At 44.0% G+C, this 15,017-nt stretch overlaps 1 protein-coding gene across 1 annotated transcript; it reads left to right on the top strand.

Moving 5' to 3' along the window:
- Window positions 1-1,344: 1,344 nt before the first annotated feature.
- On the top strand, window positions 1,345-8,384 carry LOC310709088 (acyl-coenzyme A diphosphatase FITM2-like). Its single transcript, XM_083508276.1, has 2 exons — window positions 1,345-1,676; window positions 2,895-8,384. Exons 1-2 carry the CDS (start codon window positions 1,504-1,506, stop codon window positions 3,508-3,510), a joined length of 789 nt encoding a protein of 262 aa, XP_083364402.1. The 5' UTR covers window positions 1,345-1,503; the 3' UTR covers window positions 3,511-8,384.
- The last annotated feature ends 6,633 nt before the right edge of the window (window positions 8,385-15,017 follow it).

Here is a 15,017-nt window from a genome sequence, read left to right as displayed (position 1 = left end):
GGCAGATTACTCTTCCCTACATCTCCATGGGGAGAAAAATGACCATTACATTGCCATCTTACCCACGTCTAGTCAGAAGTAAGTACCATTGAATTCAGTGGGGCTTACTCCCAGGAAAGTAGGGTTATGATGACTACGGAGCCTCACCAAGTTGTATATCATTCGTCTTTGTCTCTATGACCTTTTAAAGACCCCCCTCCATCTATTAATTACTTTTCAGGAGAATACAAAGGAAGCTACTGCACACTTGTCCACACACTAATATATATACCACTTGATTGTAAAAAGCAGTTTACAAAAAGAATAGTTGTTATTATTGATTTAAAACATCATTCCCCTAAGCTGCACCTGGAATAAGGATAATTACTATTACACTCATGCCTGCAGTACACAGTTTCATTTTATACAGAAAAGGTCTGATTTTTCTCCCAATCATGTGCTGCCCCTCTGTGGAAAATTGGTGTGCATGCATACATTATTGTGTGTCCTTTCCAACTTTTGTCAATTCTGCTCTCTGCTCTTTCTAGCTTGGTATTTATAATTTTGTGGAATGCATTGAAGTCTGGATGCACCACTGATATTGGCAGGGACATACCTATCTTATTCCTAATACATTTTCCTCACGTTGCATCTGCTTCTGCATAGCCATAGCGCATTGAACAAACATTTTGAGGAAGCAATCCATGAGGACTTCATGCTCTGTGGTTAATGTCCAGTTGAGTAGCCAGATGCCAAAGACAGGAAGAGGAAAATTCAACTGGTGTAGCCTGTCACACAATTAATTGTGCATTGAACATCTCCATCAATGTGGAGATTAGGTTGATGCAAAGGAGAACAGCTGTCAAGAGTAGCATGGAAAAGGGGATTTCAGAAAGTGAAGCTTTTGGGACTTTGCAACTTGGCTAACAACATCTGGGGCCAGGCAGAATAAACCCGCACCTAACAAAAGCCCCTCCTTCTACACAATGATTGCCGCCAATCATTTCGACACATGACTTCGCTCACTCAGGGCCGGCCCTAACATTAAGCAAGAGTGGGCAACTGGGGTGAGGCAACTGCGCAAAGCGAACACTTTTGTGCACACAGCGCCACAGGCAATTGTGCATGTTAAGAGTGCAACCTCTCCTACTCTTCCTTTTAAAAATTCATTTATTTATTAGAGAATCCTGCTCCTCCTATACATGCCTACTCAACGATAACCTCCACCTAAATCTTAACAGCAGTGAACACCTAAGCGTGACGAAATCAGGCCAGGGGTATTCAACGCCCTGCGCAGGCGCAGACGGGAGGCGCCTAAAGTGACGGTTAGGACTTCGCTGCACGCGCAGCCCGAGAAGGCGCCTGCGCAGTTGCGGAGAGAAAAGGACAGGCCGACTTGCGGCGGGGCGGGGCCCGAGCGACGCGAGGCTGTGACGCAGCACGTCGGCCGGGCGTCCTCTTGGCCGGCGGTCACCGGCTGGCCGCCCTCTGCAGCGGCGTCGAGTCCTCCTCGGAGCCTTGGCGATGGAGTACATGGACCGCTCGGCGCGCTTCTTGCGCCCTTACCTGGTGCGCGACGCGGCGCGGAGGACGATGCCTTTGGGGCTGCTGGGCCTCATGCTGGGCGGCTGCGTCATCAAGGAGTGGGCGCCGCTGCCGGAGACCTACATGAGCAACAAGCGCAACCTGCTTAACATGTGAGGGGATGTGAGGAGAAGGAGGAGGGGCCTGGCGTTGATTGACAGGGAGGGGAGGGGGCTGAGAGGATGGGGCAGCTTGACACGGGGGGCACTTTAACCTGGGGGGGGGGGGAATCTGAAGGGAGGGCAGGGCAGGGGGCGTATCTTACCAGAAGCTGTTGCATGAGGAGGTTGTTGCCCTTCTGCAAATAAGGGTGAGACCCTGTCAGAAAAAGCGGCTTTTGTTTACCGGGGTTTGATTTTATTAGGGCGAGTAGCAATGTAGCCAGCAATGAAGCAAAAACCAATAAATGCAGTAACCGCTTGCCTAATCCCAGATGTGGAGAAAGCGTGCTTTCTTGACTAAACGGATTATCTTGTTAGGTGTGGCAGGAGCCAGTAATTTTCGTGATGGTAGTGGATTCTCTCCTGGCCACGTGCATTTAGGAAGCTGAGTCCATCTAGTTCATCCATGGCTGGGGGGACTTTGGCCCTCCAGATGTTGTAGCCCAGCAACATCTGGAGGGACCAGGGGTTTCCTTTTCAGTAGCTTTCCAGGTTTCGGACAAGGGTCTTTTCCAGCCCCACCTGGAGATGGTGCAGATTGAATTTAGGAACTTCTGCATGCATGTGCTCTGCCACTAAACTCCAGCCCAAATTTAGAAGTATTAGCTGGGATGCTCTTGCATATGTCCCTCTTGCTGCAGGTCATTCTTGATCTGTTTCCCAGCTTGCTCCTCCTAGATACCTTTAGCTTCCTTTGAACTAATTTAATTTCTGAGAAATAGTTCATTTTGAATTTTCAGATTTTGATAAATAAATTTTATTGGGTTTTATTGTGCTAGCCAAAGGCCATGGCAGCATCCAAAGAAAGGAAAGGAAAACAACAACAACCCAACATTGGCTACATATGCAGTAAAGCTATGGTCAGTTTTCAAATTAAACAGGGCACTTCGATTTTCGAGGCAGTTTACAACTTGTACCTATATCAAATGTGGTAGTTTTGTGGCCACTCAAGAGTTTTTTAAGGCTTGTACCAGATCCTGGACACTACTTTAGTGCCTCTTGTGTGGAAGGATCCATAAGTGTTTGGTACAAGCCTTGTCCAGAAGATTATGAGAATTAACTAGGATGGATTTGGCAATATGCAGATGGTATAATTTTGTAACTTCTCTGAGCACATCTCTCTTACCTCCCTGGAGCTTAGAATATTTCTTTTCAATTTCTCCCTGGCAGGTATTTTGTTAAAGTTGCCTGGGCCTGGACCCTTTGTCTGCTGCTGCCTTTTATCGGCATCACTACCTACCACGTCACCCGGAGCGTTGCGGTGGTGGTTCGACGTCTCAGTGCTTTGCTGGTTGGCACTGCCATTTGGTATTCATGCACTGGGGTGTTCCTGTACATTGAGGACCTCACAGGCAGCTGCTACAAATCTGTGGCCCTTGATGTACCGCTGAAGGAACATCCCAACAAACTACAGTGCCTAAAAGCTGGTGGCTTCTGGAATGGCTTTGACATCTCGGGACACTCCTTCCTTCTCTCATACTGTGCCCTGATTACGATAGAGGAGATGGCCGTGTTGCACATTGTGAACATCTCCCAGAACTCCAGAATGCACACTGTGGTAAATGGCTTTTTCCTGGCCCTGAGTTTCTTGACCATGATTTGGTTGTGGATGTTTTTTACCACGGCTGTGTATTTCCATGACTTCTCCCAAAAGTTATTTGGCACGTTGGCGGGTCTCTTGGCTTGGTATGGAACATACAGGTACTGGTACCTAACTCCTTTGTCTCCTGGACTTCCTCCGGAAAGAACTAGTTGGAGTTCCCGAAAGTCCAACCGTAGCCTATAAAAAAAAGAGTGCCTATGAGTCAGATTTTGTTTTTTGCTTGATAACTAATTTTTAAAATAATTATTTTCAGTATATTTAAAGGGAGGAGTTGAAGACAAAATATTTTTTGATTCTGTGTAGAGGTTTGAATTTATTTCCTCATAAAAGAAGGCTGCTGTTGGAGTCCTACTAATCATATGACAGTTAACATTTTTCACTAATTCAATGACAGCATTAGTGATTGTGTTGGCAATGAAGTCTAAATTCCTTTAACTGGTGGGGCAGGGGAATGCATTCTCAAGGTTGGTTCGTTGGCTATGGAAGAAGCTAACATCTTAAACTACACAAAAAAATAGAACTTGTTAGAAAAATATTAACAAACAGCAAGGGAGAAACCATTGTTGGTTTGGGCAGATTACTGGCTAATGGAGCTCCCTGGACCTGTCCTGGTCATGGCACACCACAATTTTATTTTTTATCATTGCTGTTATGCCCCTAAGTCAAGGATAGCTTGATGCAGACAAAGCTTTCTGTTAGTAGCTCCCTGAACCAATATGTTAGGGTAAGGGAGGGCTCTCTACTGAGTCAGTGATAGTTTGAGCCACTTGTGGATTAACAATACAGAAACGTGGCTATAAAACAACTCTTAATTCTGTGAATAAGCATCTATTCCAGCTGTTAGATGCTTTTAGTCTCCAGTTCTGCCAACCCATCCTTTCAGACTACCACAAAATGCATTTCCAGATCATTTTCTTTAGACAAAACAGCTTGCATAATCCAACCTTTGTGTTGGTATTTATTTTTTCCATGTAATTAAAAGCCTTTGAGTATCTTGACGTTTACTACAGTAGCAATGTAATATCCTTGATTATTGCAACACACTTTATATTAGTAAAGCAGGGTGTTGGCTGCAAAATTGCTGCACTCACATTCTTCCCTCTTGCCTTAATCTGTTTAATGCTGTAAGATGTCCACAGTCTGCAGCAGAAAGGCAGTTTGTTCTTTTATGTGGACTAATGTTCTTTTTATATTGATTCCATCAGCCGTTTCTTGGCATTGGGGAAAATTTATAAATGATCTTGTTTCAAATGAAATTTTGTAGATGCTTTATCTGTCCCCCACCCATCAATGACACTAACTTTAAAACACAATCTACTTTTACATAGTTTTACTACATTGCTTGCTTCAGCTCTGTGACTTGGCTGTCTGCTTTGAAGAAGAAATGCAATTATTTTTAATTCTGTTTTTAAACAAACAAACAAACTTGCATCTTAGCAAATGGTACTGCTTTGTACGTTAATACCCAGGGGTCTACTATCCTTCTGGACCAAAGTCTGCAGTCCTGCAATGGAATTTTCAAGAAGTGGTTTGAATCTTCATATTAATTATATGATGTTTAAGCTACTTAAGGTGGTATACTTAACACTAACAGCTCAAGCCTAAACAAATTTACTTGCTTTGTAAGTACCTTCTTTTTTCACAGTACCCGCAAGAATAATTAGATGGAAGTTACTCCAGAAATAATCCAGTGGTGCTTATTTGCATTTTTAGATCCAAAATCCCTTTAGCAGTTTCTGTGCATGAAACTCCAGGATGCTTTAAAAAAATTCTTCCCAAGTTAAAACATGTCTTGCATGAAAGAACATGTAGAATGCAAATGTTCATCTCATTGACTCCTGTGGGGTTGAGATGACTTTTGCAAATATGTCAAATTTAAATGACTTCCAAATGGCAGATTGGGGTTGATACATACCACAGTATTCTCACGTATAAAAACAGTTTGGTGCCTTCCTCAGCTGTTTGAATATCCGTCAAGAATAACTTTAATGAATAACTGTAGCAAACAATTAACAGTCAGCAGTTGGACTGAACTAAGATAAAATGACTACAATTTCCCAAAAGAGAATTGGGAGATGGCTATCTGATGGCATGTGTCATTTAGAGGACATGGAAGCAGCCTCACTTGATTGTATTTTTAAGTTGTCCTGTGGATCCTTTTGGATCAAACATCAGAGTATAATTCAGATATTAATAAATGTGACTTTACGCACACATGAAGGGCAATTTCCATGCCTGTGGGAGCCCTTTTTCCCTGCCAGTGTAATCATGGCAACCATTATTGCTATAACCAGTTTAGCAGCCAAGTTCATGCTGACTTTCCACTCAAGGAAATTAGTCTCCTGAGGATGGTTCAAGGCAGCTTGCGGGTGGTAGAAAAGTGCTAAGTGAGAACAGATCCCAAGTATTATTTGTTTCTTTTGTTGGCATCTTGTAAAAGTTCTATAAGCTGTAAGATTCGGTACATTTATTTTTTATGTAATATTAATGTTTTAGTGTTTTGCATTTGTATTATTTTTTTAAAAATACAGCATGCACTGATATATTTCATTGCTATTATTTATCTGCATGCATTTTATTTATGTGCATACTTTCTTCTGACTGTATGTGCTAAACATTGTCGGTTGCATGGCTGAGTTTCATTACACACAGCATCAGTGTTGGTAGTCAGCAAAAACCCTACTCCCATCATCTCTGATAATTGGCTTTGCTGGCTGAGGCTGATGGAAGTTGGAGTCCAACAGCGAAGGGCTACAGGTTAGCCACCTCTTCATTAAAGCAGCGTCTTCATCATACATTAAAAAATGTTTATATAGGAGGATTTCATTCCGTGTAAAGGATCAGAAGCACTGGAGCTAAATATTTTGCTGCATTTCAACCAGCAGCTTGTGCCACAAACAGCTGCTTCTTGTCTTTTTACTGTCTTCAGTGGAGAGCAGGTTTGTGGCCCTGTTGACATTGGCTCTCTATAAAGCTCTGGGTATCTCATAATTTAGGTTCTTTGGTGCAGATTCATGACTTGGAAGTAAACAAACATACGGTACTTGCATTCTGAGTTGTTGTGCCAAAGCACCTTTAAGCTGCCTTTTCTGAATATGACATGAGTTGAGGCTGCATGCAGCTTGTTTGGCTTTTAAAGCCTATTGACAACTGCTGTTATATAGTTCTGATCTATGAACAATTTAGAGGTTTTTCCATTGAATTCCTCAGGAGTGGGCTGCATCCTAATTTTGCATGGCTCACATTGACAAATATTTGCAGGTTTGGGAATCTTACCTGGTTTAATCAGCTGAAATATGAACCAGCCTTCAAACCATGGCATCATATCCTGCTTTGTTCCAAAGTGGTTAACCATCGTTTCACTGTTAGAATTACATAAGAAATTTATTGTTAACTGAAGATTTTGTGGCTTGTTTCCTCCCTTGAAAGGAAGAACAAAGGGGCTACGCACACATTTACAATCCCCATTCACATGTCAGCGTATTAAGCCAAAATAACGATTGGCCAAATGCAGCCATTGTATGCCTAAAATGTAAGTAAGGGATGGGGAACTTGGGACCTTCCACATGTTGGACTACCAGTTCTGTCAGCCTCAGCTAGCATGGCCGATGGTCAGGGATGATGGGAGTTGTAGTCCAGCCACATCTGGAGGTCACCAGTTCCTTATGCCTGATGTAGATCATATTGCTTTTTTAGCTTTTAACAACATGCACAAAATATTCTAAATAGAAAATGGTACTTAAAAAATAACACTATATATAATATATAGATACCTTATTGACAATGTATTAAGTAAGTGCCTATTGCAAACCTTTAAAAGAAAAAAAATGGGTTTTGGAAAGGTCATGCTTGCTTGTATGTAGTCATGAGTAGTAATTACTTCTGATTCTAACCACAATTTGGGACTAGGCCCCAGTGATGTAACTGGGATTTACTTGCAAATGTACACATTCAAGATTGCATCATTAAAAGAGCCATGCCATGAGGTAGGCAGGTCACGTGGTTAGTATTTGGAGAGGATCACGGAGGTTCAAATAGTTTTTAAAAATAAAAAGCCATGGGGAAGTTAGAATGAATTACGTTGAGATTAACTGCTTCTTTGAGCAAAATGTATGGATTTAAATTATCCAGGCATTTTTTGAGAGTGCCCAGCTTTGGTCTAGTTTTAGTGAACATTTGAACAGCCGCATGATGCTGATTCATCTGGGCGCATTCATGTGAAAATTGCTCATTTGGACAAAATGCAGCATCCCAAAAAACACTCCTGTGAATTGTAACGATTGTTGTACCCTCTGCAGATAACTCTGCCTGGATAGTTCAGATGAACAAAACATCTTCATTTGTACGTGAGCCTGGGAGTTGCTTCCAGAGCCATCCATGCATTGTAACCATTATACTGGAAGTAGTCTTCAGTTTCCTATCTCAAAACAATAGGACAGCATGGCAGGCAGCTCTATATAATATAAATTGGGGGGGGGGGGGAGAGCTGGTATTCTTCAGGAAGAAGTTGTTCCATTTATACATTATTGCAGAAGACCTGGCATGAGGAAGGATGTGTGCACTTTTTTCTTGGTTTGCAGACAGCCGCCTGATTTGTGAACACACCTAGTCTTGGTATATGGAGCTACAGTATTCAGTGGACTGGTGAAATGCTGGATGATTGTTCTCTTGTGTCTTTGCTTGCATTTGAGTCAGATTCCAGCTGGCTTATATTTGCATTATGCTAATAACAATCTCTGGAATTCAAGGGCACTGAACCTTCTGCCCAATGGTCTGTTTCTTTGTAGGAGGAGGGATACTTAATACAATATAATTCTAACCACTGAAGTATAAATAAATTCACCCCAGGATCGGAAGGATTTGACATATTTGGCAAAGCAAAAGGCTGGATTTGAAATGGATTTTTGTTAAAGACCTTGTTGCCGATACCTGGGTTTTTTTCCTTTTAAAAGAACTGATGTATTTAGAATGGAATGATGGAAACAGAGCAAGTGTAATCGTGACAATACTGGGCCAAAACAACATTGTCTTGTCTCAATAAAGTTAGTTCAATGTAACTCCTGTCATTTTCATTTGTGCAGAAATTATGAAATGTAAAAAAAGTTTTGAGATTGCAAAATATATCCCATATTCTAATAGCAAGCACATTCTCTTGATCTTTACGCAGCCAAAATAGCACATTCACTTATAAGAGACATGTTTTTGTAGAAGTGCAAACCATCGGGGGGGGGGGGGGCTAAGCGGAAGAAAAACCCAACTCTGGACTAAGCGTGTTGAATGGATATGGAATTTCGACTGACTGGGTTTGGGACCTGAACACAGCAACATTTTGTTGGAAGTCCCACTATTTTGCTTCAAATGTAGTTTATTTTGTAAACATGACACTATATATTAAAGGTGTAACACAGTAACATTTCAATGCCTGCAAGCCCAAAAGCAATTAAGGAAACCCTGTTGAATTAGTCTTACATGCACATGTTTAGCAGGTTGCATATTTTGATTGGCTTTAGTTAATTCGGTAGGTAAGGTTGATAGACAAAATATCCTTCTAGTCATTGAGTAGGCAGTTGAATCTTGTTTGGATTTTCACTGATTTCACTCCCTTTTGTCCCAGTTTATTGGATGTATGAATGTCATACGAAGCAGATGGGTGTCCCTAGATGCACAGCCAAATTTTCTAGGGACAGAAGTCTGCTTCTTTTCTCTTTGGGGTATGTTGCTTGATTGAGTGCTGATTGGTGGCCTGGCCTTTTTGGATTGTGTATTATCTGCCTTTGTATTGCATCCTGTAGGAATAAAAGCTTAACATCGCTCAAGCTGGCAGTAGAACATTGAATTGTTCCCTAGAAAAGCAGGAGGCTGCCAGAAAACTAGAACAGGGCACGTTCGGAATGTATGGTGGTTGGAGCGGCTTTCTAAACAGAAGATGCTTAAGCAAACACACAGTTTTTGTCCTTCCTGGAATGTAGTGTGCTGTTAAGGGAGTCAGGAGGGGTATTGCATGACTCTACAGATTCTCTGGTGATCAGGTTGCTAAAATGGATGAGAATCTTGGATAACCAGAATGCAGTTCAACTGAATTCCACATAAAGGCTTGAGGGGTGGAAAATACCTAAAACGTTAAGATGATTAGAATGGTGATTTAATGGAAGATTTGTTAATAAATCAGGCCCCTGAAAAGTCTCTCTCTGGAAGGTGGGAGCCCCTCCTGAACAATGTGGGTGGGGTGTGAGGCTCAAAATGACTGACTGCTGGGGGAGAGGGTGGAAGAAATCTTCCATTAACTTCCTTAAGTTCACATTGGCTTGGAGATCCCTGCATTGTAGGGGGTTGGACTAGATGACCCTCGGGATTCCTTCCAACTCTACATTTCTATAATGTTTAGAGTGGCATCGAGCAAGTTCCTCTAAGTTTGGATAACCTATGGTCAGCTAATAGGATGTAACCAAAAATGCAAAGGAGTACTGTATTTTTCGCTCTATAAGACGCACCATATCACAAGACGCACCTAGTTTTTGGAGGACAACAAGAAAAAAAATATTCTGAATCTCAGAAGCCAGAACAACAAGAGGGTTCGCTGCGCAGCGAAAGCAGCAATCCCTCTTGCTGTTCTGGATTCTGGGATAGCTGCGCAGCCTGCATTCGCTCCATAAGACGCACACACATTTCCCCTTACTTTTTGGAAGGGAAAAAGTGAGTCTTATAGAGCAAAAAATACGGTAACTAAGATGGATTTTAAGATCTTTGACTGGATCAGCATTTGTTTGCAGGAAGCATGTTTCTCAGCCATCTACAGAATTGCAAACTGGGTCCCCTCACCCCACCAAGTTACATTTATGGTACTGGGTTGTTGCAGTACCGGTGTGGCTGAAACAGCTAAATACTTGATCTAAACATCATTGGTTAATAGACTATGATGTAGAAAACTGTCATCACACATGGACATGTGTGTGTACAAACACATCTGCTTAGTTCCAGCCACCCTAAAAATAGAGATGCAGCTGGTGGTGGATTAGCATGCGCAAAAAAAATGTGTTTATTTCTGTTCACATGGTGTCTTATATCTTGAAGAGGGGAATAAATGCCTCTGGTCTTCTTACTGCATCTCAAGGTATCAGCGTGTGATCCAGTCTGCATGGAGCTCCACACTGTATAGATAAAAAAAGCTTGGTTCTGCACATCTAAATCTATGAAACTTTTTTACCATTTCTCAAACCTTGCCACAAACAGTAGTTCTAAATCTCTTAAACCAGGCTTTCTCAAATTCGGCCCTCCAGATTCCCATCATCCCTGACCACTGGTCCTGCTAGCTAGGGATCATGGGAGTTGTAGTCCCAAAACATCTGGAGGGCCGAGTTTGAGGAAGCCTGTCTTAAACTGAGGCTGCGTATACACACCATATACCGTATTTTTCGCCCTATAGGACGCACTTTTCCCCCTCCAAAAATGAAGGGGAAATCTGGGTGCATCCTATGGGGTGAATGCAGGCTTTCGCTGAGCTGAAGCTTGGAGAGCGAGAGGGGTTGGTGCGCACCGACCCCTCTCACTCTCCAGGCTTCAGGAACACATCCGCAGCCTAGGCAGCCCTGCGGGAGGTCTCACAGGGCTGTCTATGCTGCGGATAGCAGCCTGCTTCCCAGAGCGTCAGGCGCCCTGAAAGCAGAGCGCCTGGCGCTTCGGGAACACATCCGCAGCCTAGGCAGCCCTGCGGGAGGTCCCGCAGGGCTCCCTACGCTGCAGATAGCAGCCTGCCGCCTGGCGCGAGGGGCGCCCTGAAGCAGAGCGCCCCGCATGCCGGACAGACATCGGCCAGCCCCACAAGCTCGGGGCACAGCAAGGAGGCGCAGCGCCGCCATCCCGCTGTTCCTCGACCTGGTTCGGTTTCCCCGACCTGGTATTGGGGGGGAAATAAAGAAATTTCCCCCCCTTTATTCCCCCCCCAAAAACAACACTAGGTGCGTCCTATGGGACGAAAAATATGGTATTTACAGCCCTCTACCCTGAAAACAGGAGGAAGTATAGTTTCCCCCTCAAAGCTATAATTCCAGCACCCTTAAAATAGAGTTCCCAGGATTTGGGAGTGGGTGTGTAATTTAAATATATGGTGTGCATGCAGCCTTCACCTTAGTAAGCTGTTTGCCCTTCTCAATCTAACTTTAGTTCTCTGTAACAATGGTTAAATTATATGTGATGCTTGCTCATCTAGGGATGGGGAGCTGTTTTCTATTTCTGCATTACTCAAAAGAAACACCTGTTGTTTTTTGCTGTTCAGAATTGTTTAAAGGTTATTTGTAGTTCTAGGAGCTCTGTTAATTCTCCTTCCTTTCAACCACCATTGTAGTGCATTACTGTGGTTTTAGCCTGCCCATTAGTTTAAATAAAGAAACATCAGTGTGGGACAATAATGTAATAGATTTGCATGCACGGCTCCATCAGTTTTGAGTGAACTTTTAGAAAGTTTGAAATGTAGAAGAGGACTGTTTGGGGACAGATTCTTGAAGTGTGTGTGTAAGTGTGTTATGAGAGATTTGGCTGTTATTCCCAGCGGAGCCTTTTGATAGCATGTGCCTTTGGGTATGGTACTTAAGAGCTCTTCACAGTTAGATGAACAAACCAGTTAAACAAGTTTTTATCCATTAAAAGTAGTGGGAGTAACAGTTGGAGTCTATGCATGTTTACTCAATCCCACTCAATTTAATAGGATTTAACTCCTAAACAAGAGTACTGTACAGGTAACCTCCGATTTGTGCAGGGGTTGCGTTCCAGGTCATCATGTGCGATGGTGCACATACTAAACGCATGTAAATCAGTCATTGCCTCTACATATACCCATAAAGTTAGCCTATTTGAACTCAGTGGGATTCATGTCTGAACATGCATGTATCAGATCCCACTATTAATGGCCACCAAGATCATATTTTAAAAGAATGCTATTCTTAGCAAGAATGTCATGTTAACCTCTAGTCCCAATTAAGGTGGCCATGGGGCCATATCTTGTATGGCATAATGGTTAGGGGAGAACAACCAGTCTTGCTTGGGCTTGGGAGCCTGGGAGAGGGAAAATCAAAAATTCTCTTAGGGTTTCACTGCTTTAAAAAATGTGTGTCGCAGTATATATGCCAGAAATGCCATGACAGTGGGCATTCAGCTGGCAGTGCTGCTAATCTGAGATGAAGACATTGCCTTAAGTAGCTTTCTTGCACATCTCACCAATCACACAAGGGCTCCAGCAACTGCAGCTAACTGAAGAGCAAAGGCAGGCTGAAGCTGGCCTAGCATTCAGGAGGGCCAAAGAAAAACCAGGAGCTACCGTATTTTTCGCTCTATAACACGCACCTGACCATAACACGCACGTAGTTTTTAGAGGAGGAAAACAAGAAAAAAATATTCTAACTGAAACAGTAGATGTATGATTTTTGTGGTTCATGCTGTGGCCACAGACATGTGATCTGATGGTGAGTTTGGGGTGACCCAGTGCAAAAATCCTGAGGATCCATGTGGATCCGTGCTTTGTAACCACGTTTTAAGTGGGGAGGGAAGGAAAAGCACTCAAGGGATAAGGAGCACGCGTGGGGTGGGTGGAGAAGCAGCTTTTCTGCAAGCTGAGCAGGGAGGGAAAGAGCACTGTTGCTTTAAAGGTATACTTAAGGTATTTGCCCTGTGCCTGGGGTTTTTTCCATTTAACAGTTTGCAGCCTTTTTCTTCTGCTCCTTGTTTTGAGGCAGAATAGATTTGAGCAAGTGAGGAGGACTTGGATTGCAGGGGATTTGCCATTAGCTGTGTAAAAGCTCTCCTCCTTGCAGCCTTCTACTTTGTTTGTACAGGTGGCTACTGGTATCAGGTTCAGTTTGAGTGATAAGCAGCCATCAGCAGCAATAGAATGGAGCACAAAAAGCAGTAGGGGCACTAGGACCCAGACAATGCTCAAATCTATCCTGCCTGAAAACAGCTGAGAAGCGGGGGGATAGCCTTTTCTTTTACTTCCTGGTTTTCACTGCGCTCGTGGCTCAGAGCTCCAGGTTGGTTTCGTGTTTTTTTGCTGCTGGTTGCTTAAACTTTATCCTTCCTGATCCAAGCCCTCCTGTCCCTCTGCAGCCTCATTGTTCCATTTAGAGAGCGCTGGGACCTTTGCTAGCTGAGGCTGCAGCAGCTGTTACCGGCTACTTTAAAAGCGCCTGCTGGCTTTGAACTGCCTGCCTTCTCCGGCTTGCTATGGCTCCCGTCTGTCCCTCCTCGCGTGTAAGCGGCTGCTGCCCGCTTTGCTGGCATGGCTCTCCTTCCCTCCCTCCTCCTCAGCTCCTCCCCCTCCTCCTGGCTGTAAAGCAAGCAAAGCTAGAGCCGTGCAAAGCCCTGCAAGCGGCTCCGCTTTGCTTGACTGACGGCAGCCATGGCTCCGGTCGAGTGCATTCGCTCCGTAACACGCACAGGCATTTTCCCTTACTTTCTAGGAGCAAAAAACTGCGTGTTATGGAGTGAAAATTACGGTAATTGGTATTCAGAGCCCTGGTACTCAGTTGGGTAACCCTCCAGATGGGACAGGAAGTGCAAAGAAGATCAAATTAAGCACCTGCTCCTGGAAGTGAGGTTGTCTGCGAGGGTCAGAATATGGCAATAACATTGCAAATGGAAGCTGGCACTGAAGCTGGAAGGCAAAGCAGGGAGGAGCGCAAGTTCAGATGAGGCTAAGGATGATTCAGGGATCTGCTGCAGCAGTTTGCCTGAATCCTGGAGTGAAGAACAGAAAACTATACCAGATATGGGTGGGTGGGGAGGTTGCAATGGAGAAAGCGCCTATAATTTATACAAAGCTGAATCAGACCATCTGGCTGAGTTTTGTCTACACTAACTTGCAGTGGGCTTCCAGCATTTCTGGCAGGTCTTTCCCAACCCTACCCAGAGATGGCAGAGAATGAACCTGGGACTTTTTGCATTCAATGCATGTGCTGTAACGGTTGAGCAACCGTTCTTCTCCCAGCTAATTAAAAGAACTTCAATAAATTTTGCAAAGTGTGTTCTCCCTGAAATGAGAGCACGTGTTGCGGTGGGGTCTGCCAGGCCAACCCTCTGTTGCCAGGCAGGTTAAATGGTGATTGCCTGAAGCAACGATTGGATGACTGGGTTGCTGGGGCAAATTGCATGTTGCAAATTGGGTGGGTGGGTCCAAAGGCTTTAAATATTGGAGCACTCTGCTTTTGCTTTCTCTTTCGCTGAGTATATCGGATCACCCGCCCGCCCACCCTGAGTTCCAGTTGACCTTGCTATGCCTGTCATGGGGTCATCTGCCGTTGGGGCAGGGGCCTAGGAGGAATTTTGTCCATTTGGCTGATTGGCTGGTGCCATTTGGTTTTTGCCTACTACTTAGCAATTCGTCACAACTTGTAAGGTTGCAGTTAGGCATTGGTTATAAAAATTGGTGGAGGAGGGGTCAGGATAGGCTGGGCCTGCCCCTCCAATGGTGGTGTGGAAGGGAATTCCATTAAAGGAATCCTGGGGCTTGCCACGATTTCGTCCAATCCCTGAAATGGGACCAGGGCCGGCAAGCCTTGGGCAGCAGGTTGGGTGAGCGGTGAGGGACTGTCACTCAGCTCAACTGATCCCCAATATTGTTTTCCCTTCACTGGCTTCCGAGGAAGTTCAGAAAGTCAGTTCTGTCCCAGGCGGGGGGACAGATAGTCATAACCAATGCCTAA

The sequence above is a fragment of the Podarcis liolepis genome (genome assembly GCF_965112155.1).
Source record: "Podarcis liolepis genome assembly, chromosome: 6".
Taxonomy (NCBI): Eukaryota; Metazoa; Chordata; class Lepidosauria; order Squamata; family Lacertidae; genus Podarcis; species Podarcis liolepis.
This window is presented reverse-complemented; position numbering and strand designations above follow the sequence as displayed.

Coding starts and splice junctions, on each gene's coding strand:
- LOC310709088 (XM_083508276.1), top strand. CDS start 1,504: ATGGAGTACATGGACCGCTCGGCGCGCTTCTTGCGCCCTTACCTGGTG. Junction 1,677..2,894: donor AAGCGCAACCTGCTTAACAT/GTGAGGGGATGT, acceptor TCTCCCTGGCAG/GTATTTTGTTAAAGTTGCCT.